Below are 27,658 nucleotides of genomic sequence, written 5' to 3' on the forward strand. Positions count from 1 at the left end.
CTGTCATTTATTAGCCTTGTGACTCCATTTCCTCCTGTGTAAAATGAGGATTATGATATTTACCATCTCATAGAATTATTGTGAGATTTAGATGAGTTAATACAGGTAAAGCACTTATATCCCTGGCATATATACAATGTGTTAGCTATTACTATTATCAGATCCCTCATTTACGTCCAGAACTCATCTTTGTCCCAACTTTCTATATATATAGCACCCATTTTGTGCCCAACCCAGGGCTAAGTGCCGTAGGAGCCACAGAAGTATGACATTGTCTCCAGAAAATGACAATAATAGGTGGGAAGAAAGGGAATATGCGTAAAAAGGGAGATGATATATAATTAAGTACTAAAAGAGATACAGACCATGGTGATGTAATTCATTAGAATCTGTGATCACTGGGATGTGGAGGTCAGGAAAAACTGCATGGATAATCGAAAACTTTGGCCAGGATTTAAAGAGTGGCTATGATTTGTTGAATAGAGACAAATAGGGTGTACAGTCTAGGCAAAGCTGTGGCAGCAAGAATAATCAGGATTTAATAGAGCAGTGTGGCTATAAATAATTGGGTTAGGAAGCAAGGAAGATAAGACTATAAAATACCTTGACCATCAGCTATAGGTGTTTGAAAGTTACACTATGAGATATGGAGAGCCATTGAAGATTTTCAAGCAAGAGAGACAAATGATTAAAACAGGAGGATTATTTTAGATTCCACGTGTAGAGCAATCTAGAGAGGAGAGCTTGATTCAGGGAGACCAAATAGAATGCTTTAGCAAAATTTTAGAGTAAAGTGAGAAGGGGCTGAATCAGAGTAATTATGATTGGAGTAGAAAGAAAGCCCTGAGAATATGACAAAGGAAGAAATGACAAGGTTTAGTAACTGACTAGAGTTGGGGGACGGGGTGTACAGGAAAGAGAAAAACCAAATATGACTCTCACGTTTCTGTCCTGGATGATGAGAATGATGTTGGTAGAACAGGTGGAAATACAGCAGTTGGGAAGGAGAGCCCTTCTCAACACTTGAGGAAGATGAGTTCAGTTTCAGGCATTTTTATTAGTGAGCATAAGGGAACCAGGAGCCTTCTGGTTGAGTGGAAATGCCCACTAGGCACATGAGCAGACAGGTATTGGTTTTGACTTATTTCTGACCACCTCCCTCCCCCGACAAATGTGTATATAAACTGAATGGGTAAGTTGTTGCCGAGGGAAGAGGACAAAGCTACAGGTAAAGATTCCAAGTCATCCACCAACTTGGTGATTGAAACTGAACCTCAGGCATTTGACAGCTTTTAAACATGTGTAGTTCATAGACACATTCTCACTGTTTAAAGAACAACGTCACAGGTTTATATAGGACAAACCCCATCCTACCCTCCCTACCGTTCATAAATAACTCCTGTTACCGTTTTAGTGCGTGTCTTTCCTTCCAATCTCTTTCCTTTGCATTTTTCCCCTAAATGAGGTAATACTTTACTCCTTGCTCAGTGGTTTGTGCTTTTCCTTATGCAATATGTCTAAGAGATCTTTCCATATTAGTCCCTCTAATTTCAAATTGCCCTTATCCTTGTAACACCTGGAGAGATTTCCCCAGAGGGCACTAAGCCAAAGCTTTGGTGTTGCCTGGCATAGGGTTTCTTTATATTTATTTGCTGATAACGATAATTTCTTTGCCATTTTTCTGTTGAATTGTTTATAATTTCTCATTGATTTCTATGTGGAAGGAGTCATTTTAGACACATAAGTGATTTTGGAAAAACTACTTACACTCAAAGTAATTAACTGGTATTATCTATTCAAGAAATTGGACAGATAGGAAGTTCAGGTTCCAAGGACATGCCTCATTGTTTGCACCAGTGACCCCATATTATGTCTTTATTAATTGTGCAAACTGGGAAGCTGATAGCTGTGGAAATTAGAAAGCTGATATTATCTGCTTTTGAATATTCCTCACAAGGTTGCCATGTTTCTTTAACTTACTCTGTTCATTCTTTTCCAACCTAATTAAGGATCTGAACTGTGTTTCTTCACAGAAATTTCCAAGGAAACTATATTTCTTACATTGATGAAAACATATGGAATACATACCGTTGGGCTGAGAAACTGTGAGTATAATCTCCAAATACGAATACAAAAAACTAACTACATTGTAAATCCTTCTTGGTCCAGAATTTTGAGGTCAACATCTCTGAGAAAAGGTATTTCCCCCTCCATATCCCAAGTCAACCTCTATTAATTGCATTCTATGTTTGTTTTAAAAACTAAATTTGGCAGGTCTCCTTTAAAATAACTGAGTCAATTTAAACCTATTTTCCATTATGCAAGTAATAAGTGATTATATTCTCAATATGTAAGAATGAAATAACAGCTCCATTGAAAACCCTCCTTGTGCCCTTGTCCCCCACCCCTGAGGTAACCACTACTCTGAGTTTAGTATATATCCTTCCAGACCTTTTCCCGTGCATTTGCCTACATACATATTTACAGAGAGCAAAATAGGTTTGTTGTGTGATTTTCTTCCCTTTTTTTACATAAACAGTAACATCCTACAACTTGACTCTTACTTCATGCTATGTCTTAGATTTTGTTCCTTCCCTGTACATGGAGGGTTACCCCATTCACTTAAACTGCTGCATAATATTCCATAGTTTCACAGTTTAATAATTCCCCCACTGATGGATATTTAGATTATGTCCAGTTTTCTTGTTACATGCATTGCTGCAATGAGCATCCTTGTACATGCATCTTTGTGAACATGGGCAGGTATTTCTGTAGAGTAGATATCTAGAAGTGGAATTGTTGGGGTGAAGACTATGCAGATATAAAATTTTAATTGCCCTCAAAAAAATTGTGTCAACTTACACTCCAGTTAACTGGCCATGATAGCATTCATTTTCTCACACCCTTCCACTGCTGGATATTCTCCATTTTTTGGTTGATCTGATGGATGAATAAAAAAGGATCCCATCTTGGGGCCGGCCCGGTGGCCAAGTGGTTAAGTTCGCGCACTCCACTTAAGCGGCCCAGGTTCGGATCCTGGGTGTGGACATGGCATGGCTCGTCAGGCCATGTTGAGGTGGCGTCCCACATGCCACAACTGGAAGGACTCACAACTAAAATATACAACCATGTACTAGGGGGATTTGGGGCAAAAAAGCAGGAAAAAAAAAGGGGATGCCATCTGAGTTTGAATTTTTCTGATTACTTGTAAATTTAGATATCTTTATATATTTACTGAACAATCGTATTTCTTCTCTGAATTGTCTGTTCTTTGCCCATTTTCTGTTATCATTTTTTTATTGATTTGTGGAAAAAGTCAATTTAGACACATTAGTGATTTTGGAAAAAATGCTTATACTCAAAGTAACTGGCATTTTTCATGACAGTTTGTATGTCATATTGTTAGTTCAACTTAACGGACAAGTCATAAATGACTTTTGAATTAATAATAAAAGACAACAGTCATAGTAATCTAAAGATAGGGATTATGACCCCCCCTAAAATAGATCTCCCCTTAGTCCGATATCTTATTGGTAAGGATAAAATAATAGAACCGGCAAGTTTTTTTAATTTATGAATTTCTTAAATACTAAATAGAGTTTATATTTCCCATGATAGTATCTGACGTTGAGATTTATTTCCCACTTGTAAGAAAATTGAAAGTCATTTGGCACAAGAAATAAGTAATATAAGTTTCCTCTGGGGAGTGGAGACAAGGGTAGGCTGAGAGATGGGGAGGAGAAAAACTTTGGAATTTTGAGCCGTGTGAATGTTTATTACATATTTTTTAAAAATAAATTGAAATTTAAAAATTAATTTTAAAAAGCGTGTGTTTGAAAGTTTATACACTATAACATGAATCTGGTAAAGTTTGAAGATTTCTAAGTCAGCTTGAGATTTATACCTCATGAGGCAGAGGTTCCTAACTTGGGGTCACTGGTCTCCAGGGCAGGATTTCTTAACCTTTTTTATCCCTGTATATCTCTTTAGCCATCTGCAGAAGCCTATGTTCTTGGAATAATGTTTTTAAATGTATAATAAGTTAAAGTATATAAGAAAACAAAACCGATTATATTGAAAATATTTTTTTAAAAAATTAGTGATATAGTAATAAATATACTTCCCTTAACATGTTAAATAACAAGATATAGTGGTAGGTCTAATAACTATTATAACTTCAAGGTAGTGATGAGAAGAAATGCTATTTTGAGATACCTGCAACAAATACACGATATGAGAATATCTGTGATTTTTATTGGGGACCAAATTAGCTATCCTGTTCATCTACTGTGGTTTGCTGCCTGTGTTCATAATGGAAGGAAATGCTAATTTTATTTAAAGGTTTATGAAAATAGAGATGTAATTTTATTTCCCACCCAATTTTGGCCGCCTAAATTCAATCCATTCTATTCACGGGTCCTCTGCCTTAAAGGATGATGCCCAGTTGGAAATTGCATGCACACTTTTGCAGATAATGAGAAAGTGCACTTTTCTAGGGAAAGCGTTCATAGCTTTTATGAAATTCTCAAAGGGTTCTTGTCTCAAAGGATTGAGTCAAAATAAGTGTAGGGGAGAAGAAAGACTTTTCCTGTAAAGCTGTACTTATCCTCACAAATGCTAATAAATGGATAAGTTGTTTTAAATAAAAGCAGTTTATCTGAAAATTGATACCTGTCACTTTCTAAATTCATTTAACACATATTAATGGGGCATCTACTATGTGCCAGGGACACAGGCCCAAGAACAAAATAAACCAAATATCCCAGTCATCAAGGGGTTTACAAATATATAATGTAAAAATAAATATAATTTCATATATTGCTAAGTGATTTGGAGAGAGAGAAAGCAGGGGAAGTAGAGTATATCAATTCCAGAATGGCCTACTGTTTGTGTTATATGTGTAGTTAAGTCCAAAAAAGAAACTCTGAGCCCTCTCAGTTCCCTAGAAGTTACAGAGGTGGGGATAAGGATAATTGCCAATAATATAGAGTAAAAAATGTGTATGGTAAAATTCAGAAGATTGCCTTAGTGACAGGAAGTCTGGTCAGAAGTTAGACATGAATGTTTCTTAAATGTTAGTTCCTGCCCAGTTTTGATGTTTTCATGGTGTGAGAAAGTTTTAGATCTGGGTTTAACTCTGATTCTCTACAGTTTTAAAATTTTGCTTCAGTTAAAATGAATATTTGGAGTTTTACAGATGAATGCATTTTATTCCAATTAGTTGCTAATTTGAGGCTTTTTACAGTCAGCTTTTTTCTTTTTTTTTTTTCAGATTGGCACCTGAGCTGACATTGGTTGGCAGTGTTTTTTTTGTTTGTTGTTTCTTTTTCTCCCCAAAGCCCCCCAGTACATAGTCGTGTATTCTAGTTATAGGTCCTTCTGGCTCTGCTATGTGGGACGCTGCCTTAGCATGGCTTGATGAGTGGTGCTGGGTCCACACCCGGGATCCAAACCAGCGAAATCCTGGGCCACTGAAGCTGAAGTGTGCAAACTTAACCACTTGGCCATGGGGCCGGTCCCTAGGGTAATTTTTTAATGACTGACTCATTCTCAGTCTAAACTTTCCATATAGGTTGAATTTATTATTGTTATTTTAAAAAAATCTACTATCCTGTCATCCAAACACCTTCACAAAAAGAAACATCATTAATTTAAAATACATACTCTTAGGCCAGCCCCAGTGGCTTAGTGGTTAAGTTTGGCACGCTCCGTTTGAGCAGCCCAGGTTCAGTTCCCGGGTGCAGACCTATACCACTTGTCAGCGGCCACACTGTGGTGGCCGCTCACATACAAAAAGCAGAAGACTTCAACAAATGTTAGCTCAGAGAAGACAGTGCTGTAAACAGTTGAGGATCAGCCCTCATCTCTTCTCTGTCCTTAGTGAATCCTCATTGGTGTTTATATTTTTTGTTATAATTAGTGTATATAAGTTTGATTTTTATGTTGATTTTTTCATATACCATCATTTCATGTGACCTTTTTGTATATCATCTACAGTATACACATCCAGTTTTGTTATGTGGTATGAGGAGGTAGAGTTTTTTCCAGCTTTTTATAGTTATGAAAAGGGTTAGTATGAACATTGTTGGGCATATTGATTTGTTTTTTCTTTTTGCATCATTTCCGTGGAAATATGAAACCTTTACCTAACAGAGGTGAGAAAGCAATCAATCATAGTATCACCTGTTGACCATTCCCCCTTCACACATATTCTGACCATTACTGCTGTTTCTTCCATCATGGTGAATTTCAAATTGGGGTCAAGCTCTTTGATGCATTCTCAGGGCTTCAAGAGTTTTTTTGGGAATTAAAGGTTTTTTGTGTTTTTATTTTAATCCTCTTTTTTAAATGTGTGTAACTATATTCTGTATACTATAAACTACCTTATAACTGAGAACTGCCCTTGATTCCACTTGCAGAGTTTCCAGGTAGTAATATTTTAATTGTTATAGGCTATGATTAAGGAATTAAGCTATGAGATGGAATTCGTATAAACATGTAGCCAACAGACACTGTGAGGGAAAGCAGAATATTTTAAATGCAGAACTTGATGGAATAGTTTCACAAGGCAACATAGCATGTTCTCAGATCTCCAGGCCTCCTGAAGGATGTACAACTGTTAATATTACCCACGAGGAATGAGATTCTCCCAGGCAAGAGAAACTTAACCTTTGCCATCTTACAGAATTTCTTCAGTATTGGCTCTACCACTCCCCCCTTAGAGACACTGGCTTCCTGCTCATCAGGTGTAAGACATGGGTGCAAACCTCCCCCCCCCCCAAGTGTGTTCCTAGTCTTTACTGTGAGACTAGGTGAAGCAAAGGCCTTAACATTCTTTGGGCAGACCCAGCTGTCAGGCTTGTCTGTGGGTCATTCCTGTTCCCTTCATTCTGCATTCTGGAGAAATCATTGGCCAGATCTCTCAGTTTTCTAATACTTCAACTGTAATTTCTACTGCTCATATAGTGACTTTTTAAAATTAATGATAACACTTTTCATTCATATAATCTTGAGTTAATTCTTTTCACTGGATGCACTATCTGCTTACATCTGTCTGAGGATATTAATTATGTTATTCTAAAGTCCTCTTATGCTTTCTCTGTTAACTCTGATTCTTTGGCTGTAAGGTCTTACATTTGTTTTTGTTTTCTGTCCTTATTGGAGCTGGCTTTCTCACGTTGTGTGGTCATTCCCTAATGCGAATCATCTTTGCAGTTGAGATTCTACTGCTTCTGTTCTTCGGCCCCAGGGAACAGGTGAAATGAGCTTCTGGGGCTAAAGGATTCCCCTGAGAATAATGAAGAGGTGGGAGGTGCTTTCTGGGGGCTAGTCAGGGAGTGCATGCCTTCCTCCAGGGTCTGGGACCTTGCCCCCTTTCTAACACCAGATGCATTCCTGGAGGAAGACCACCTTTGCTGTCTGGTCCAAGGAGGAAAGATACGGCAGCACGCTGCAGGCTCCTTCTCCTGCAGCATCCCAACTATTCCCCCTGTGGGTAACCCAGGGCATTTCTTGTGGGGGAGCATTTGTGGAGCTGCTCCCACGCTTTGAGCTAAGGTTGTGACTTTTACATTATCTCATTTCTGTCATTCTTAGGGATTTTGGTGGAAGGGTGGAGACTTGGCATGTTTCAGTCTGCCAACTTGAAATAGCACAATTTCTTAGGAAAACAATTTTGTGCCCCTATAATATCCAAGAGAAAGTCAGGCAAGTTTATGTCAGGATAAAGTACAAGAATCTTCAAAGCAGCATTGTTTGTAATAACTAAGAACTAGAAAAATCTTAGTATCCACCAGCAGTCAAATGAATATATAAGATGTCGTATAGTCATATAATGGAATACTATTCATTAGGAACAACGCATGCCACATAAATAATCTTAAATTTTCTGGTAACCACTTAAAGATGAAACAGCTGAAATAAATGTTAATATATTTTATTTAACCCTTATGTCCAAAATATTATCATTTCAACATGTAATCGGTATATACATTATTAATAAGATATTCTACATTTTTTTCATACTGAGTCTTCAAAATATCCAAGCTATTGTCCTTTCTACATGTAATCAGTATAAAAATGGTTAATGAGAGAGTTTACATTCTTTTTTCCATACTAACTCTTTGAAATCTCAATTTGTTTGCTAAATTTTTATCAGAAATACTTGATCTGTATTTAGATTTCATAAAATTTACAGTTGAAACAGTAACATCACATACCATACATAGTTTTTGGAAACATGCTTAAAGGTTTTCTAGTAATTGCATGGAGTATCAGTTTTTAAATTTAAATTTTAAGTAATTAAAATGTGCTAAATTAAAAATTCAGCTCCTCAGTCACATTAGCTACTTTCAAGTACTCAGTAGCCACAAATAGCTGGACGTGCAACACCAGGCATTGAAATGAACCAACCTCAGCTACATGCAACAATACTGTTTACAAAATAATGCTGAATGAAAGACGCAACATACAAAATAATACATGTGATTTCCTTCATATAAGTTCAAGAAGAGGCAAGACTAAACTGTGTTGTTTATGGCTGACCTATAATAGGTAAAGCTGTACTGAAAAAGCAAGGGAATTATTAAAGTCAGAATAGTGGTTACCTCCAGGGAGTAAGAGAAAGGGTTGTGATTGGAAAAGGGCACACTGGGGTCTTCTGGGATGCTAGCAATGTTCTTTCTTGACATGATTGGTGTTACATGGGTATTTTCTTTGTAATTATTAAACTGAACATTTATGTGCATCTTATGCACATTTTAGTTCTCAAAAGTAATTTTGTGTGTGTGTGTATGAGGAATATTGGCCCCGAGCTAACATCTGTTGCCAATCCTCCTCTTTTTGCTTGGGGAAGATTGTCACTGAGCTAACATCTGTGCCAGCCTTCCTCCATTTTGTACATGGGACAGCATGGCTTGATGAGCAGTGTGTAGGTCCGCACCTGGGATACAAACCTGCGAACCCCAGGCCACCGAAGCAGGGCACACAAACTTAACCACTATGGCACTGAGCCGGCCCCTCAAAGATTTTTGTTTAATGGGGGAAAAAAATCAAATGGCTTCACTTGCAGCCCTGATATAGTTCTGTATGAGGCTTCCATAATAAGATTTGGGAAAAGAGAGGAGGAAATGGCCGTTCTGCCAATGTTGGTACCACCCAGAGTTGGGCTATAACAGACTTTGTGATCTAGAGAGTAGGCATTAAATATACAATTTGGGGGGAAGAGTGGATAGGGGTGTGTGTGTGTTTGTGTGTGACGGAGAGAGATGGACATAAAGGAGGACACGAGAAGAGAGGTCTGAATGAAAACAGAGCAGAGATCACCATCCCTAAATTAAATAAGAAATAGGGTATTTAAGTGGCACCATTACCCAGGTTTCCCCCACATATAGGAGTTAATCCTATGTGGTAAATAGTTGTAGTTATTTTGCATTTTGATCCAGAAATAACCTTTTTATTTTTCAGAATTCTCAGTGAAAATTTTTTGAGCGAATTACATAAGGATTCATTTGAAGGCCTGCTATCCCTCCAATATTTGTAAGTTAGTTAATTACATTTATTTCTGAGATTTTAGTTACATAATCTCTAAGATAAATAAGGGGTTCAAATTAGGTAATCTCTATAATTTCTTCCAGCAATAAAATTCTACAATTCTGTAAGTCTGTGAAGGGCCCCGGCCTATCTCTAGCATTAAATACCTCGGATGCATTTTTGTTTTTTAATTATATAGACAAGGTATAGATAGGAAAAAGCCCTTCCATTATAGAGGAAAAGTGATAATGAAGTCTGAGCAATTATAGATACGCATATGAACCTTGTTATATAAGAGTTTATATTTGCTATTATTAATGCTATCAAGTGGATTCCACTGACCCTGCTAGTATTTGAAATACCTGTGGCATAGCTTTCAGCATCACAGCAACACACAGCAGCCACAATATGACAACTGACAGACGGGTGGTGTGGTTCCCTAACCGGGAAATGAACCCAGGCTGCGGCAATGAGAGCACTGAATCTTAGCCACTAGACCACCAGTGCTGGCTCCAAGTGCTCACATACCATCTGCTTATATTTATATTTCACTTATGACCCATAGATCAAATCTGGCCCATGGTCCATTTTTATACAGCCTGTAAGTTAAGAATAGTTCTTACATTTTTAAAGGGCTGCAAAAGAAAAAAGCAAAGAAGAATATGCAACAGAGACCGTATGCGGCCTGCAAAGCCTAAAATATTTGCTATCTGGTTTTTACAAAAAAGTTTGAAAAACTTGATTTAATGAGGGGAATTAAAGTCAACCTCAAATTGTCACCTAAAGGACAAAAAAAACTTACATTAATTTGAATGCCATTAACCCAAAATTTTTTGATAATTTAATCTCAATTAAATTAACATTTAAATATTAAATACTTAACTAAGCAGATGAATTATGTAAACAATGTTGTCAGGAACTTATTAAGTTACCAAGAGAACAGACTGATGTTAAGGATGGCAGTGCAGGAATCGTTATACCAATATTTAAAAAAGATGTTTAAAATGATGGTTAAGTGGTATTTAGAAATGTTGACACTAAATAAGCATATCAGAAATGCCCCTGACTTTACTAATTACAAAATAAAAATCTCTCCAGCCTTGTTGTCAAGGAGAAAATGCTTGCCTAGTATTTCTGTTAACTTAGAGATAAGGAGATACTTTGTTCTTTGCTGTAAAAGCTCAATTTCCATCCTTTGTCCATGGCATCCAGAGCTGTATATGTCATTAATTCATATTAAGCTAATTAATGATGCTCTTTAGCAAGTAGATTAGTCTTGTAAATGTGGAAGGCTTAGGGGAAGTGGGTATGAAGAGCCTCACTTGACACTGAAAATAGTCTTTTGAATTGTCAAAGCTTCCAAGCCTTGGGGGACAACCACTTTTGTACTGGTCTTCTTGGGTACCTCTGCCATTTGGGCTCCAAACCTTACACAGTTTGGAGAAAAACAAATGAGATAACTGCTCAATGGATTAGGCCCTTCGTTACTTCTACTATGAAATACTTTGTAAGCTAATTATTTCATGTTAGCATAGATATTCTCATTCATTTTTTAAAAAATGCCAATCATTAAGAAAGCTAAAGAAGACTATGCCAAGCACGGCGCCTAGTATTGTAGGCACAGAGATGGGCAAGACAGGGTTCCTGTCCTTCCAGTAACTCATATTCTCACAGGAAAAATAAACTTATAAGCTCAAACCACAATGCACAAGCACTAAATGGATGACAAAGTGTTGGAGAGGCACAGAAGAGGGAGCCAGGAAGTAATAAAACTACAGCCCTTTTGGAACAGTCATTTTCCTCCTTCTACTCACTCCCCAGCTGTTTGTTTATTTTATAAATATTTGAGTTTGTTTTATGTCCATGCATCTCTTAAACATGGTAGACAACGCAGGTGAGCAAGTCTGAGTCCATCCTTTCAAGGAGTTTATGCTCAGAGGAAATGGAATGCAAAAATAACTAATCTAAAGGAGAAATAGAAATGGGCAATGAGAGGTATAAATTGTTTTTGGAGCACAGAAGGAAAAAAGACTTCATGTTGGATCAGGGAAGACGTTGCAAGAGCAGTGCTGTTTGAACAGGACCTTGAAGGGCCACTGGATATCATCAGGCAGACATCTTGGGAAGAGTAAGCTTGGAAAAGGAGAGTGGGAGAAAGGCAAAACACAGGAGCGTAGCTTGAGCGCCTGTAGAGTGCAAGTAGGGAGAGTAGGAGATTAAAGCAAGATCTCCTAGGGCTTTCAACGCCAAGCCAAGGATAGCATGCCAGGCTACCATGTCATCACAGCAGTGCTCTAGGATAAGCTTTAACCTGCAACAGAATCACTTGGAGGGCTTGTTAAAACACAAGCCCCATCCCCACAGTTCTACTAAATCAGTCCATCCAGAGGCAGGCTGAGAATTTGTATCTTCAATAAGTTCTCAGTAATGCTGGTATTTGAGAACCACTTCTGGAGAGTCAACCTGGTGACTGTGTGCGGAAGGGATTAGAAAGAGAGAGACTAGAGATGGAAACACCAGTCAGAAGACCGGTATACCCATCCAGGTGAAAAGTGGGGGACTAAGCTGGATTCAATGGAAATAAGAGAGTCAGCTATAGTCAAGAGTGGGTGTTTTCAAATAAAAATCCAGTACCATGTTGTTTTCTGTTGTCCCACCACTGTACAACTGAAGCAGTTAAATTCATGGCGTGTTAGGGCAATATAAAGCCAAAAATGAATTTCTATTAGTATGATAGAAAGTATAATTCTGAATTAGTTCAAAGTTGTGTATTAATTAGAGGAGTAACTTCTTTCAAGTTATGTGAAAGAGTATCTTTTATTTCTTCTGGTATTTAATTGACCTAGAAAAACTAAACCAGAAGGTGTGTAATTGTGAGAATATTCCTTTTAAGATTAGAAGTGATAATTATATATATGGAGATGAAAACTTTGAGCTCATAATCTAGAGCTCAAATGATGAGACTACTAAGGTCATCTAATCAATTCTTATGCTCTCAGGGATGATTACCTCCAGAATCTGTCAAGATCTATAGTTGTATATGTTATTTAAGAAGATCATGAAGGTGAGACTCTTATGAGAGTTGAGGGCAGGGTTAGGAGCTCTGGAAGGTTCCAATAGCAATTCCTAAGGTTTAGAGTTTAGACAGAATCTCCTTATTCAATATCACCATTCTAACCTCTACTAGTTGTTCCTACTAATGAGATATCTAATAGCTAATTGAGGCAATATTTTCCTTTTACTTTTCCTAGAGATTTATCCTGCAATAAAATACAATCTATTGAAAGACGTACATTTGAACCACTACCTTTTTTGCAGTTTATGTAAGTTACAAATATAACTTCATTATATTTGGAATTTTTATAAAACTTAATTGTAAACCTCTTTGTTATTCATTTTGAAATATGGTTAAAATTTTACTAGTAGAAAGCTACTAAAACTATGTAGCAAATCTTTTTTGTCTCTATCAAAGATTAGTGTGAGAATTATTACACAGATCAGAGAGATTCCTTCTAGAACAGTGGTTCTCAACCAGGGTAATTTTGCACCTGGTGCATTTGGCAACATCTGGAGACATTTTTGGTTGTCAGAACTGTAGATGCACTACTGGCATCTAGTAGGCAGAGGCCAGAGAGGCTCCTCAACATCCTACGATGCACAGGACAGCCCCCCATAACAAAGAATTATCCAGTCCATAATGTCAATAGTGTTGAAGTTGTGAAATCTTTTTCTAGGGAAATAAAGTTCACGTAACACACGTATTTATTGAGCACTTACTATTTTGTGTTTAATGCACCACATGTAGAAACATGAAAGTATAAATTATAAGCAAAAAATCCACAGGGAGATTTCTAATATGGAGGGAGTATTGAGGTTACAATTCATCATATATAAATTAGAATCACTGCCAAAGGATAAAAGTTCTGAAAGACTATCTTTTTCTCTTCTTCTTTTGCTTGTGTCTTTTTTTGTAGAAATCTTGGTTGCAATTTACTCACAGAACTGAGCTTTGGAACGTTTCAGGCCTGGCATGGAATGCAGTTTTTACACAAGTTGTAAGTGAAGTAGAAGAGGAATACATGTAAAAAACTATGTGTAAAAACACCATACAGTTATTGGCTAGCTGGGTGTAAGCCCAGGATGACCTCTGACGAGTATGTCTTAGGATCCATTGATTTTTTTTCCAAATGAGGAAACTATGGTACAAAGAGGCTGAGAGACTTGGCTAACTCACGTGTGGCACACTGCTTCCTTAGTACCAGACTCTGGCATGGGCGATAAAAGGCACCAAGCAAATAACACTCAAATTAGCACTGTCATGGGATTCCCAATGACACTGCTCTGTCTGATATGGGAATGGTCCTTGAAATTGCACTTTTGAATTTAACTTTGATTCCTGCTCACATGCAAAGTTCCCAACTGCTTACATGTATGCAACAGAGAGCTGCAGAGAATTAAATTCAGCACTAAGTTCTCCAGGGAGCAAAACATGTGGGTGCTTCCTCAGCCATCAGCTTCTTTTAAATGGTAAAATAGAAAGAATCCCTGAAAACCTGCACAGGGCACTTCTCTCCCCGGTCACCCAGAACATAATATTTTAAAAAGTACATACCTCTGAACTGAATTACCTGTCGGCTTTAGGAACCTTTGCGGTATGGAAAAAGATGTGTTAAGCTGTAGTGTGAAAAATATTCATAAAGGAAATACATTGCTATAGCCTAATTCCATATTCTTTCTTTCCTGACTACTCTTCAATAAGAAGTATGGGTTTTATTCCCTTTCAGCTTGAAAATTCTGTGACTTCTCTGTGACACAAGCAAATCCTGGTGGTTAGGTTCAGTGGGCTGAAGGGGATTTTAGACTCAAGGTGAAGATCGTCCTCTGAACATGACTTTGGAAAAGCCTGTCTTACCTGTCTCGTGGGTCAGAAATCCAGTTTCACACAGTTCATTTCGGGTTGGATGAAGATGTTCAGGGTGTGTCTGGAGCTGATTTCACAGTTCCTACAGATGCCCATCTGTTTCGGCCTCCCGTCTCCGCTCATTAATTTGCCGATACCTAACTTGGGAAAAGGACACTAAGGGTCAGTTTTTCTTTTGCCAGCGCACCAAAGAGCAGACTCATTAGGTCCCTCCACCAAGAGGTTTTAGTGGCGTCAATACAATGTCTTAAACGCACCACCTTTACCAAGCATTTTATGACGCTGAGAGTCCCGTGTAAGAATCTGTCTCACTATAGGTAGGTAGGCCACACGGGGAAAAAACTGTGGAATCACAGTTGATAAAAGTAATGAATTCACTCAAAAACACTCACCAAGTGCCATACCCACTGTGTGTCAGGACCGTACTAAGTGCTGGGGATACAAAGAAGAATAGGACAGGGACTTTGTCCCCAAGAAACTTTCAGACTAGAAGGAGGAAGATGGACATTGTTGGGAAAACATACAAGAGCCATGCTAGCATGTATGCAGCAGGGTAATGAGGTAGAGGGTGACGAAGTAGGGAACGGGTGGTGAGTTAGAAAAGATTCATAATGGAGGAGGCACCGGCTGGTTTATGTTGAGTTTCTGTGCTCATCTTAAAATGACAGAAAAAGGTAATGAAACAATCAGAGCTAGCTGGTGTTGGAAATAAGTTAATACTCATATCTTGTGATTTGAATAGAGCTGTCCTCCTAAAACTAACTCACAGTTACTGTCGAAAGATTGTCACAATATAGTGAGCCTGTGTTGGGGGCTGCACTCCTTCTTTGTTCTTTTTTTTTTTAAGGATTGGCACCTGGGCTAACAACTGTTGCCAATCTTTTTTTTTTTTCCTACTTTATCTCCCCAAACCCCCTCTGTACATAGTTGTATATCTTAGTTGCAGGTCCTTCTAGTTGTGGGATGTGGGACGCCGCCTCCACGTGGCCTGACGAGCTGCACCATGTCCGCGCCCAGGATCCGAACCCTTGGCCGCAGCAGCAGAGCGCACGAACTTAACCTCTCGGCCACGGAGCGGCCCCTCCTTCTTTGTTCTAATAGACAGAGCTGATTTGCTTCAGGAAACATTTCCCGTAGTGAGATGTAAACTTTACTGCATCTCTTTCCAAAAGCAAGTTGCCAAGGGCAGATGCCACCTCTCGAGTTGTCGTTTTATTACCTATGTGACATTACTGGGGTGTTTATAAGTTGAGACAGTATTTTTCCCTGTGTTACATAAGTTTGTCAAAAGGCCCCAGGTGAGCCGGATTTATCATGAATTGAATGAAGCTTAAGCTTCAGGGCTCCTGGCTTTCATAGGCCCCTTCCAAGGCCTTGGGAGGGGCCCTAGCAATTTTCGTATTCATAATTTTGTGTGTTTTTATTAGACAGACTTCCCAAGGTAGATGAGGTTTAGGTCCCACAAAACCTTGATTCACCCCTGGGTTTCAGGTAATTACAACTCAATAAGTTTCTTGACTGAAGCCTCTGTGTTATTGACAAACACGAGTGAACAAGTTAGCAGCGCGGTAAAGGATCTATTTTGAATCCGAAATCCACCCCAAAGATGTGCCAAGAGCTGATTGATAAAGTACCGCTTTTTTGAATGGTAGTAATAATCATATCTCTTTCTGATAAAATCAGGAATGAAATATATTATGGAAAACCAGCAGTGGTTGATAATCATAAGTAATAAGTATACTTTTTTTTTCCCTGACTTTAAAGTGCTTCTCCTTCCTTCACCTACACAGGTCCAGACTGACGGCTTATTTTAAAAAGTTCTTTTAGTCACTTTGTTGGTTCTAACAATATAAGTTCCATGACTTCAGAGAATGAAGGACTGTACGTGTAGAAAGGCTGTACCTCATTCAGGTAGAGCACGTTCACATGCTGGCTTGTCTGTGGTACATCAGTATTGTGCCAAGAACACAAGCACTAAGAGAGAATGAGAGGAAAATCCAAACCTTGTTCCTGCTGAAGTATTTACCCCACTGTTAAGAATATCAGTGAGATAGGTGGGGCCACACCATGAAGGCAAACTGAGCCGTGGTCACAGAGCCGCCCTAATGCTCCCACAGTCAGCTAGCATCGGTTTCCTCTAGATAGCTGTGGACACACAGAAGTTTACACACTTCAAGGTTTTGTCATCACTTTTTGATATGTGCTGGAAGCCTGGCAGCTTTTTCTCAGATTGAGAAAGGCATAAACATTAAAGATGAAAACAACTACTCAGGTCTGTCCGTTGGGGTAATTAAGGGTATCTGTTTTATTTGTAATAGTTCAGAAGTTTTGAGGTTGTCACACCCAGCAACTGCTGTCCTCTTCTTCTCCCAGCCACATCTTACTCTTCCCAGCTGTATAACAAGGTATCTTCCTTCTCTCGGAAACATAGTTGTTTTTCTCCTGCCCCATAATATTTCTTTAATCCCTACATTTCTTTAATAGTATGTTTATTAGTGTGTCCCAGACACTATACTAAGTGCTTGTACTTATACAGGTAAGATAGCATGGCTACAGCTCTTAGACTAGTTCTTGGCACATGGTAAATGCTCAGTACATGTTACCTCACTCTATATCTCATTTTCGTTTTCCCAGCAACTCTTGTGATGTAGATATTATTATCCTCATTTTGGGGATGAGGAAATTGAAACTCAGAGACATTGGATAACTTGCCTAGGTTCACACTATTAATAAATGGCAAAACTGCTTACGAGATTTTTCGAGTAATTTTCTAAGCAGCTCTGCATTCCCTTATAATAGGAGCTGGATGATGACAGCTTGGCTTTTTGTGCATTGTATCTGGAAGTTGGTTTCTAACTTAAATAGACCCTCTAGAACAGAGAGATCCTTTTCCCTGTGAAAATGCCCTCTTCTGGTGCTGCTGGCCGTGTCACCTCTGGGCATCCCCAGGGTTTCTGCTCACTGTCCTGGGCAGATGTGACATCATTACTGCTGAGCACCTGCTCTCTGCCCAGCCTTATGCCAGGTGCTTTGCATGTGCTCTTTTATTTAGTCCTCAAACTGCTTTATGAAGTAAATGGGACTAAGTAGGACTCAGAGATGTTCATGACTCAAGTCACTTCACCAGAAAGCGATAGCCAGACTTCAAACCTAGGTCTGCCTGATTCCAGGGCCCTTGCTTCTTCCACTGTTCCTCACTGCCAGGGACTTTTCAAGGCTATTCTCAGAACTTTGATTAAAATATAGATTCACCATTTCAAATTCTTTAGACTTCGCCCCCTGAGAAAGTGTTTACGTGACGCACTTAGAGGTATTGTACTGAGGAGCTTCACGTTGGGAGTCGTGTTCTCATGGCTCGTGGATCTTGCACCTGAATAAAGGAAAGAGGTTGCTCCATCCCCAAGTACTTTGAACATAGTGCAACAGGATTTAGGTCTCTCTGCTTATTTCTTTGACTACCTTCCTCCAAGGAACCAGTTTTCCCTGCCATCCTTGGGATTCTAGCTTAGACAGTTTGGGAGTTTGTCTTATTTTAAATTTATTTTCACTGCCTGCTTTGAACATTTTTTCAGCTAAAGCTGTTAGGATTACAGTACATTCAGGACAGTGATGACATGCTTCAGTCCCCACTTCTTCTCTGTCGCCTCTGTTAATAGAAAGGAAACGTAGCCCATCTATCTGGACCTGTATAGAAGAATTTGGAGGGGAAAAAAAAAACTGGTAAGAAATATTCCCTTTTTTGGGGAACTACCTTGAATCTGTCCCATTATTCTACAGCAAAAAGCTTATCCAAAAATATTTGTTTTCCTCTTCAAATAAGATATTTTTTAAATCATTTTAAACAATATTTCTTAAACTTTGACTTTGAGACAGTCTTTAAGGCTAGTAAAAACTGTTGCCATGTTTTACTCCTGTAAAGACAAGCCCATGAATATTAAAAAGGCAATGGACTATGAGTCAACACACCTTTTCTCTGTAAAATGAGGGAATTGAACCAAAATGGAAACGATCTCTAGTGCAATGTCCACTGTGAATCTAAAACCATTCATATTGCGGTTTGTGGAGAAACAGTTGCTGTAGAGTCTCCCAGATCTGAGCTGTTGAGTCAGTTCTCACTCCTTCTCTCCCTTGCCCAGGCACAACCTTGGTGAAGAAAAGACTGCCCTGCAGACAGGAGGAGGAAATAGGATCATTTAGGGTGGCCCTGTATTTGGATTTCGCTAGGGATAAAGGCAAGGATATTAATCTCAGTTGGAGAAGGGCTGCCTAGTTAAGAGGAAACGCTGAGCCGATGGGTACAAGGCCATGGATGAGCTGCTAAGAAAGAGTGAAGGAGTAGAGAGCTGAGATAATTTTGGAGGGAGGATCACAAACTTTGCTAAGTTGTTTTGGCTGCATATCGCTTTATAGTCCTTCTTACTGCCTGGGGGCAAAGTGGGCAGGGGAAGACGCAGAGGTGGAGGAGCTTACTTGCACAGAGCCCACCGGCTCTCATAGGTTTTTTGTAATGCCAAAGAAATTTTTTTCAAAGCAAGGAATATTCAGAGCCTCAAAGTTTGAGGAACTGTGCTTAACCAGACATGTGACACTCATATTCTTTCTCTTCATAACAGTATCTTACTAAATATTAACTCGTGGTACAAATCAAACAAGTTAATGGTACTAAAAAGATCTAGAAGAATGGGCTAGAATAGGAAGAATAGGGGAGTTCCCACGGCAAGATTATACTGCGTGGCTCCCAGCCTCGCCGCTGCCTCCCTCTGACCTTGGTCACGGAAGAGTCGGAGTCTTCGCCCCTCTTTTCTCCATCCAGCAACATGTTTGGTCTTCTGGCAACTGGTGCTCTATATATTACAACATGGTTCTTTTTCTTTAATTGAGCTATAATCCACATAACATAAAATGTAACATTATAAATTATGTGATTCGATGGTGTTTAGTATATATACAGGGTTGTAGAACAATCACCACTGTCTAATTCCAGGACATAATTCCCAAGAAGAAATGCTGTGCCTGTTAGCTGTGACTCCCTCCATCCCCCTCCTCCCAGGCCCTGGCAACTACTACTTTCTTTCTGTCCATACAGATTTGCCTATTTTGGACATTTCATATAAATGAAACACAATATGTAGCCTTTTGTGTGCCTGGCTTTCACACAGCATGTTGTTTTCAAGGTTCATCCATGTTGTAGCATGTATCAGTACTCCATTCCTTTTTAAGGCTGAATAATATTCTGTTATATAGATATACCACATTTTGTTCATCCATTCATCAGTTAATGGACATTTGAGTTGTTTCCATTTTTTGGTTGTTAGGAATAATGCTGCTATGAACATTCACGTACAAGTTTTTCTGTAGACATGTTTTTAATTTTCTTGGGTGCATACCTCACAGTGGAATTGCTGGGTCACATGGTAACTCTATGTTTAACTTTTTTGAGGAACTGCCAAAACTTCTATTTCTTAGAAGACAATATAGGAATAAATCTTTATGACCTTGGATTAGGCAACGGTTTCTTAGATATGACATCAAAAGCATAAACAACCAAAGGGAAAATAGATAAATTGGACTTTATAAAAATTAAAAACTTTTGTGCTTCAAAGGACACTAATAAGAAAGTGAAAGACAATTCATAAAATGGGAGAAAACATTTGCAAAATATACATCTGATAAAGGTCTAGTATCCAGAATATCCAGAATATATAAAGAACTCTTACATTCAGGTATTTGATCCATTTCACTTTAATTTTTATATATGATGTCAAGTGTAGGAGTCCAACTTCATTATTTTGCTTATGGATATACAAGTGTCCCAGCACCATCTGATAATGCTATTGTTTCCACATTGAATTGTTTTGGCACCCTTGTTGAAAGTCAATAGACTGTAAATGTGAAGGTTTATTTCTGGACTGTCAATTCTGTTCCATTGATTCATGTCTGTGTTTATATGTGTCAGTGCCACAGTGTGATTGCTGTAGCTTTGAATTGGGTTTTGAAACTAGGACGAGTGAGTCCCCGCTCTTTGTCCTTCTTTATTAAGAGTATTTTGGCTATTCTGAGTCCCTTGAATTGTCATATGAATTTTAGAATTAGCTTGCCAGTTTCTGGAAAGAAGTCAGTGGAGAATTTGATATGGATTGTGCTGAAGCTATAGATCTATTTGGGGAATAGTGCCATTTTAACAATATTGTCTTCTGATCCATGAACATGGCAGATCTTTCCATTTATTTAGATCTTGTTTAATTTCTTTCAACAATATTTTGTAGCTTTCAGTGTATGAGTTTTGCACTTGTTTGGTTAAAATTTTTTCTAAGCATTTTGCTCTTTTTGTTGCTGTTATACATGGAATTGCTTTCTTAATTTAATTTTTAGATTACTCATTGCTAGTGTATAGAAACATAGCTGATTTTTGCATGTTGATCTTGTATCCTGTCACCTTGCTGAACTCATTTATTAGCGCTGATAGTTTTTTTTTCTAGATTCCCAGGAATATGTCTCATGGTCTTCCAGTTTCCCAGGAATATGGTGGAGCAGTTCAGAGTCTCTAAGGACATCTCATTCCTCAGCTTTTCTTTTTAAGTTTTTGGTTAGGCTATTTTTAGCCTTAGTTGTTCTCCATTGTCTCATGCAGCTGCCATGTTAAAACATTTACCTGTAATTGTTTTTTCAAAAATGCCCCCTGAGGAGGGGCTAGCACCAGGCAGCTCTCAGTCAGGTCAAAGACAAGCCTTTCAAGTGAGGTCTTCCCAGGTACCACCAGACAGTAAAATCATGGCAGTTTTTTGGGAAAGAGGCTTTGGAGGCGCTCCAGCTCCACTCTGCTCCTTCTTGTACCAGGGATGTGGACTTTTTCAAGGCTACCACTGGGAGGGAGAACACAGGCCTAGGACAAGTTAAAGCAACACAGATCTCACTGATCTTACAGAAATTAATCAGTTTTTCTTGAATAAATGTCCCCTGGGTTGCCACAAGCCCACTGGTTAAATTTCCAGAGTTCTGGAAAAGGTGATTCTGACAATTGTTGCCAGTTTTTCTGTTGCTTTTATGGAAGGGTGAATTTTCAGGTGTCCTCACTCCACCATTTGCACTGAGTTGCCTACAACATGGTTTTAAATCTGTAAAGTCTCAATGACCATAGGCTCACTAAGTATTTAATCATGAGAGATAATTAGGAAAAGGAATACAAAGAAAATGTAATTTTCATAGAGGCTCTCCCAAATGGGATGAAGTTCGATGATGAAGTTTGAAAAGGTATTTCTATATTTAGTGCTCTCAAAATTAAGATAAAGTAACAGCTATTTTAAACCCCTTTTCTTCATACAGGTTAAACACAGTCTTTGGAGTCAGAACTGAGTTCAAATTCCAGCTCTGCTTCTTAGTAGCTTGATGACCTAGGACAAGTTATATAACCTCTCTGTGCCTCACTTTCCTCATTTGTAAAATAGAGTAATAACATTATCTAATGTATAAGGTTATCGTGAGGATTAAATGTGAAATGCTGATCACAGATGCCTGGCAGCACAATAGATATTAGTTGTGAAAATCATCTTTATAATATTTTGCAAAAGTATACTAATGATTCTTGAGTAGAGTTAAACTAAAGGCAGATTTTCTTTTCTTTCTTCTTGTTTCTTGTTTGTTCACTTGTTTGTTTTAAAGAATTAAGAAGAAAATCTATTCCAGCATTTTGGAATAAAAATTTGTGTCAAAAAATGAATTTGTTCACTTTATTGATATGTAAACAAAATGTTATTTATTTATTCAACAAACATTTATTAAGTACCTAGGAAGTATCAGGCACTATGTCAGGCACAGGGATAACAATGACAAAGTGTGGTCCCTGCCCTGAAGCAGACAGGTGATTATATACAATGTAACAAAGGCTGTGATACAGGAATACATGAATGTGTGATGGGAGGGAGTATGGCTTTCACCAGTTCCTCTTAGATTGATCCCCCTTCTTTGGCTCCAAGAAATTGATCCTATTTTTGTCTTTAACTGGGTAGTTTAAATCACGGAATTTTAAAAATTTCTAGAGATGAAAGAAAAGCATCTTGAAGTGCGGAGGACACTAGAAATAGTATTTCCTACAGAGCAAGGGCTTCCTACCAGCATAGTCACTTCAAGGGTTTTCAGCCTGGAAAGTTCTTTGGCATAGTTTTTCTTTGCTATCCACTTTTCTTCTATTTTTTTTCTCTTTTTCTTCTCCACTTTATCATCTAGAGACTTGGGTAGTTCCCAAAGGAAGAGTGCTTTATGGATTCTGAGGGTGATTTATAGGTAAAGACAGAAAATGATTTTTTTTTTTTACCTTCAAGTTCCATACCAAAAAAATGAATATAAACTTTCATGGCAGCTATTGAAAATGCAGATAATTTTAATTCCATTGCATTTTTCAGAATTCTCAGTCGTAATCCTCTGACAACTGTTGAAGATTCTTATCTTTTTAAATTGCCAGCATTAAAATATTTGTAAGTATTGCAACAATCTCATGGCTAATGAGATGATTTCTGCTCTTTTTTACCTTCACCAAAGATTAAGTATTTTGCATTCTTGTAAAAAGTTATAATTTAAATTTTAACTGGGTTATTGAAATAAGAGTTATTGACAAAGAAAAGGATTAAGAAAGAATATATATATCGGCAAGACAGTGTTGAAGCACACATACAGCTATGGAACATATAGATCCACGTAGAAATATCATTTATCCCAGAAAGCAATGAGGAATAACGTTACATTATTTTTTTTAAAGAGTAGTCAAGAAAGGTGGCTGCGATTGAGAATGAGAGGTGGGATAATGGTAAGAAAAAGATTGTACTGTTCAGCACCAAGGCCATTAATTTGATAATGCAAATAAATTTAAATTTCTTCAATAAGAGCTCTCTGGAATTATCATCTATGGTAAGTAGACTCTTGAGCTAGCTTGACAGAGAAGGCAGAATTGAAGGAATCACATGTCATTAAGTATCTTTTTAAGTATAGAATTTTTGTCTTTGGGTTCATATCATGCATCTTTGGGCTTCTCCTTCAGAGACATGGGAACAACACAAGTGTCACTTGCAACCATTGAGAGCATCCTCATGATGACCCTTGAATTGGAAAAACTGTAAGTTGATTTTTCTTACACTTATTTTCACTTAGTTGTTTTTTTAGATTTGTTTTATTGCCTTAAATCAAGTTTATTGAGGTATAATTTTCATTTAATAAAATTCACTCTTTTTAAGTGTACAGTTCGGTGAGCTTTGACAAGTGTATGGTTATGTAACCACCACCATGACATTTGAGATATAGAACACTTCTGTCACCCCAAAAAGGCCCCTCATATCCCTTTGCAGTCAATCCTCTCTCTCACCGCCAGCCCCTGGCAACCACCAATCTGATTTTTTTTCATAATGTTTAAAAATTTTTTTATTGAGTTCATAAGAGTTTACATCAATGTGAGATCTCAGTTGTACATTATTTCTTGACTGTCACCACATAAGTGCTCCCCTTCACCCCCTGTGCCCACCCCCCTCCCCCCTTCCCCTGGTAACTACTGAACGGTTTTCTTTGTCCAAGTGCTTGTTTATATTCCACATATGAGTGAAATCATCTGGTGTTTGTCTTTCTCAGACTAACTTATTTCACTTAGCATAATTCCCTCTAGGTCCTTCCATGTTATTGCCGATGGGATGAATTTGTCTTTTTTTCTGGCTGAGTAGTATTCCATTGTGTATATATACCACATCTTCTTTATCCAATCATCGGTCAGTGGGCACTTGGGTTGCTTCCATGTCTTGGCTATTGTAAATAGTGCTTCTATGAACATAGGGGTGCATATGTTACTTTGGATTATTGATTTCAAATTGTTTGGGTAGATACCCAGTATTTGGAGGGCTGGGTCATATGGTAGTTCTATTTTTAGTTTTTTGAGGAATCTCCATACTGTTTTCCATGGTGGCTGCGCCAGTTTGCATTCCCACCAGCAGTGTATGAGGGTTCCCTTTTCTCTACACCCTCTCCAACATTTGTTATTTTTAGTCTTAGTGATTATAGCCATTTTAACAGATGTAAGATGGTATCTTAGTGTGGTTTTGATTTGCATTCCCCTGATGATTAGTGACGTTGAGCATCTTTTCATGTGTTTATTTGCCATCTGTATATCTTCTTTGGAAAAACGTCTGTTCATCTCCTCTGCCCACTTTTTGATCGGGATGTTTGATTTCTTATTCAGTTGTGTGAGTTCCTTATATATTATGTAGATTACCCTCTTGTCAGATATATGATTTGCAAATATTTTCTGCCAACTGGTGGGTTGTCTTTTTGCTTTGATCCTAGTTTCTTTTGCCTTGCAGAAGCTCTTTAGTCTGATGAATTCCCACTTGTTTATTTTTTCTTTTGTTTCCCTTGTCTGAGAGGACATGGTATTTGAAAAGATCCTTTTCAGTTCAGTGTCAAAGAGTGTACTACCAGTATTATCCTCCAGGAGGTTTATAGTTTCAGGACGTATCTTCAAGTCTTTGATCCCTTTTGTCCCTACAGTTTTACCTTTTTCAGAATATCATGTAAATGAAATCATATAGAATGTAGGCTTTGTGTTTGGCTTCTTTTACTTTGCGTAATCCTTTTGAGACTCATCCGTGTTGTTGCACCTATCAGTAGTTCATTCCTTTTTATTGCTGAGTAATATTCCAGCTGTGTGGATATACCAGTTTGTTTATGCATTCATCTGTTAATGGACATTTGAGTTGTTTCTAGTTTTTTGCCTATTATAAATAAAGCCGCTAAAAACACTCACATGCAGCTCTTTGTATGAACATATGTTTTCATTCCTTTGGAGTAGAATACCTAAGGGTGGGATTGCTACGTCATATGCTAAGTGCATATTTAACTTTTTAAGAAACTGCTAAACTGTTTTCTAAAGTGGCTGTACCCTTCTGCATTCCCACCAGCAGTGTATGAGAGTTGTGGTTGCTCCATAGCTTCACTTGACCCTTATATTTCAGTTTTCAAAAAGTTTTAGCCTTTCTAGTAGGTATATAGTTGTATCTCACTGTGGTTAAATTTGCACTTCTCTAACAGCTGATGAGTCTAAGGCCATATCAACCTGAATGCGCCCAATCTCATCTAATAGCTAATGATGTTGAGTGCCTATTCATGTGCAAATGTCTTTTTTAATGAAGTGTCTGTTCAAATCTATTTTTTAATTGGATATTTATCTTATTGAGTTTTAAGAGCACTTTACGTATTCTGGAAAAAGTCCTTTGTCTCAGATATGTGTTTAGTAAATATCTTCTCCCAGGTTGTGGCTTGTCTTCATTCTATTAAAAGTATCTCTGAAGACCAGAAGTTTTTCATATTTAACTTTTGATGAACCCTAATTTAGAAATTTTTTCTTATGTAGTTTGTGCTTTTTGTGTCTTATCTAAAAAATCTTTGAGAACTCATTGCCTAATCCAAAATCACAAAGATTTTCTCCCATGTTTTCTTCCAGAAGTTGTATAGTTACATTTAGGTCTATGATCCATTCTGAGTTAATTTTTATGTATGGTGTGAGGTGAGGGTCAAGTTTCATTCTTTTTGCAGTTTTAAAAAATATCTCTGTAGGGCCCTTTTGTGACAGTTTATTACACAACTTACTGCACTTTAAATTTTGCCATCCCCCCTCCAATATGGCAAGCTAGTAGAAACTTGCTAAGGCTACATAGAAATATGCTAAGGCTACTTGAAGCGATGACATGAGATTAGGATGGGAAAGGGTGTTGCATTTAGCACTCTGATCCAACCATTTTTGTCAGGTCAGCTGACAAATGACTGTCTTCCCCACATTGTCACATCTGTTGGTCACTGCTTTAGCCTCATCTTCCTCAACCTCCCATAGCGTCTACCACAGCTGATCCCTCCCTCGTCAGCTAGATGCCTTCTCTCCAATATTCAAAATCATTTTCCTATGTAATTACAACACTGTTAACACTGAAGAAATTAAATTCCTGTACAATAATATTGTCTAATAAAGAGTTGATATTCAAATTTCCCAATTGTCTCAATTATATCATTTATTTTTAACAGCTTTTTGAGGTATAATTGACATACAGTAATCTGTGTCAATATATGTAAACACCATAAAACCATCACCAAATTCAAAATGTCCATCAACTCAGAAAGTTTCTTCATGTCTCTTTGTACAGTTATATGCTGGCATCATTCTATGAAGCAGAGTGCCCCACTCTTTTCTTTTTGAGTATCATTGTGAACTCACGGGTTCTTCTTTAAATTAATTGTTTTATACCTTATTATCATTGTTATTCTTTTGAATGTTCAGATAGTCCAGAGTTGGCCAATGTGATCTCTGTTATTGTTTAACCACACAATGTTTTCTATTCCCAGAGTAATTTCTAATATATATTTCTGATATATTTACCTCTCTCAACTAGGAATTAAGAAAGAGACTCCAGAAGTTGGGGACTTACTCAGACTCTTCTTAGAAGTCTACCCTCTTCCTGTGCACTCTCAACCCTAAGTGAGACTTTTGGGTTGGGAGATCATTCTGAATTAAACTGCAGATCAATGTCACCCAATTCTAAGCCCTGTCGCCTTTATTCTAGGCATACCATACGCACTGCTGTCCTGGCTCTTCTGTTGGATACTTCTGTCCTCCTCTCTGTTTATTATAATATTCAAGAACAGCAGTTGACCAACTGGTCCCTACCCGATTGTTCAGGCCATATGTCCCAAGAACTCCTTTTTTTGCAGAGCCCTGTGGTGGCCTTGGCCTGCCTCTTCTACATACTCAGTAACTCCTTGACCACTAATTTACTTATCTGTGTTTCCATTTATAGGGTCTTACCTAGCCGTATGGCCTGCTGCCTCTGCCAATTTAAAAATAACATTGAGGTGGTCTGCAAGACAGTCAAGCTACATTGTGACAGCGAGTGTCTGACGAACACCACACGTTGTGGTGAGTCTGCACTGCTTGATGATAAATGTGTAAATTTTTATTTTATGTTTTAATTTTTATTTTTAATCAATGATGATAAATATTTTAACTAATGATGTAATTGCTCTATCTTTATTCGCTCAATCGAATTCAACTCCCTAAATTTCTAAGAACTACTCCTTTGCTAAAAGTCAGATTCTCAGTTACATTATCAAGCTAATAGAAAAGAACAAGAGAAAGGAATGAAAAGGGGGAGGAAATTAACATTAATGGCTACATATTGTGTGTGG

The 27,658-nt window shown here is 37.9% G+C and overlaps 2 protein-coding genes across 6 annotated transcripts in view; both read left to right on the forward strand.

Moving 5' to 3' along the window:
- Positions 1–27,658, forward strand: part of RDM1 (RAD52 motif containing 1) — a 50,453-nt gene that overhangs the window by 12,831 nt on the left and 9,964 nt on the right. For 2 of the 3 annotated variants that reach the window (XM_070226088.1, XM_070226086.1), the window contains 7 exons: positions 2,034–2,105; positions 9,466–9,537; positions 12,783–12,854; positions 13,506–13,586; positions 22,852–22,923; positions 23,484–23,558; positions 27,271–27,389. The gene's annotated coding sequence lies outside the window, so the exon portion shown is untranslated. The remainder of the gene's footprint in view (positions 1–2,033; positions 2,106–9,465; positions 9,538–12,782; positions 12,855–13,505; positions 13,587–22,851; positions 22,924–23,483; positions 23,559–27,270; positions 27,390–27,658) is intronic. The other variant, XM_070226087.1, reaches the window with a different exon arrangement.
- LOC100063851 (leucine-rich repeat-containing protein 37A3) overlaps positions 1–27,658 on the forward strand; it is a 41,781-nt gene that overhangs the window by 4,159 nt on the left and 9,964 nt on the right. Inside the window, exons 2-8 of one of the 3 annotated variants that reach the window (XM_005597306.4) lie at positions 2,034–2,105; positions 9,466–9,537; positions 12,783–12,854; positions 13,506–13,586; positions 22,852–22,923; positions 23,484–23,558; positions 27,271–27,389. In XM_005597306.4, the coding sequence (XP_005597363.3) occupies positions 2,034–2,105; positions 9,466–9,537; positions 12,783–12,854; positions 13,506–13,586; positions 22,852–22,923; positions 23,484–23,558; positions 27,271–27,389 (563 nt within the window). The remainder of the gene's footprint in view (positions 1–2,033; positions 2,106–9,465; positions 9,538–12,782; positions 12,855–13,505; positions 13,587–22,851; positions 22,924–23,483; positions 23,559–27,270; positions 27,390–27,658) is intronic. The other 2 variants (XM_005597307.4, XM_070226085.1) reach the window with 2 other exon arrangements.

Source organism: Equus caballus, chromosome 11, assembly GCF_041296265.1.
Source record: "Equus caballus isolate H_3958 breed thoroughbred chromosome 11, TB-T2T, whole genome shotgun sequence".
In the NCBI taxonomy this organism is placed as follows: domain Eukaryota; kingdom Metazoa; phylum Chordata; class Mammalia; order Perissodactyla; family Equidae; genus Equus; species Equus caballus.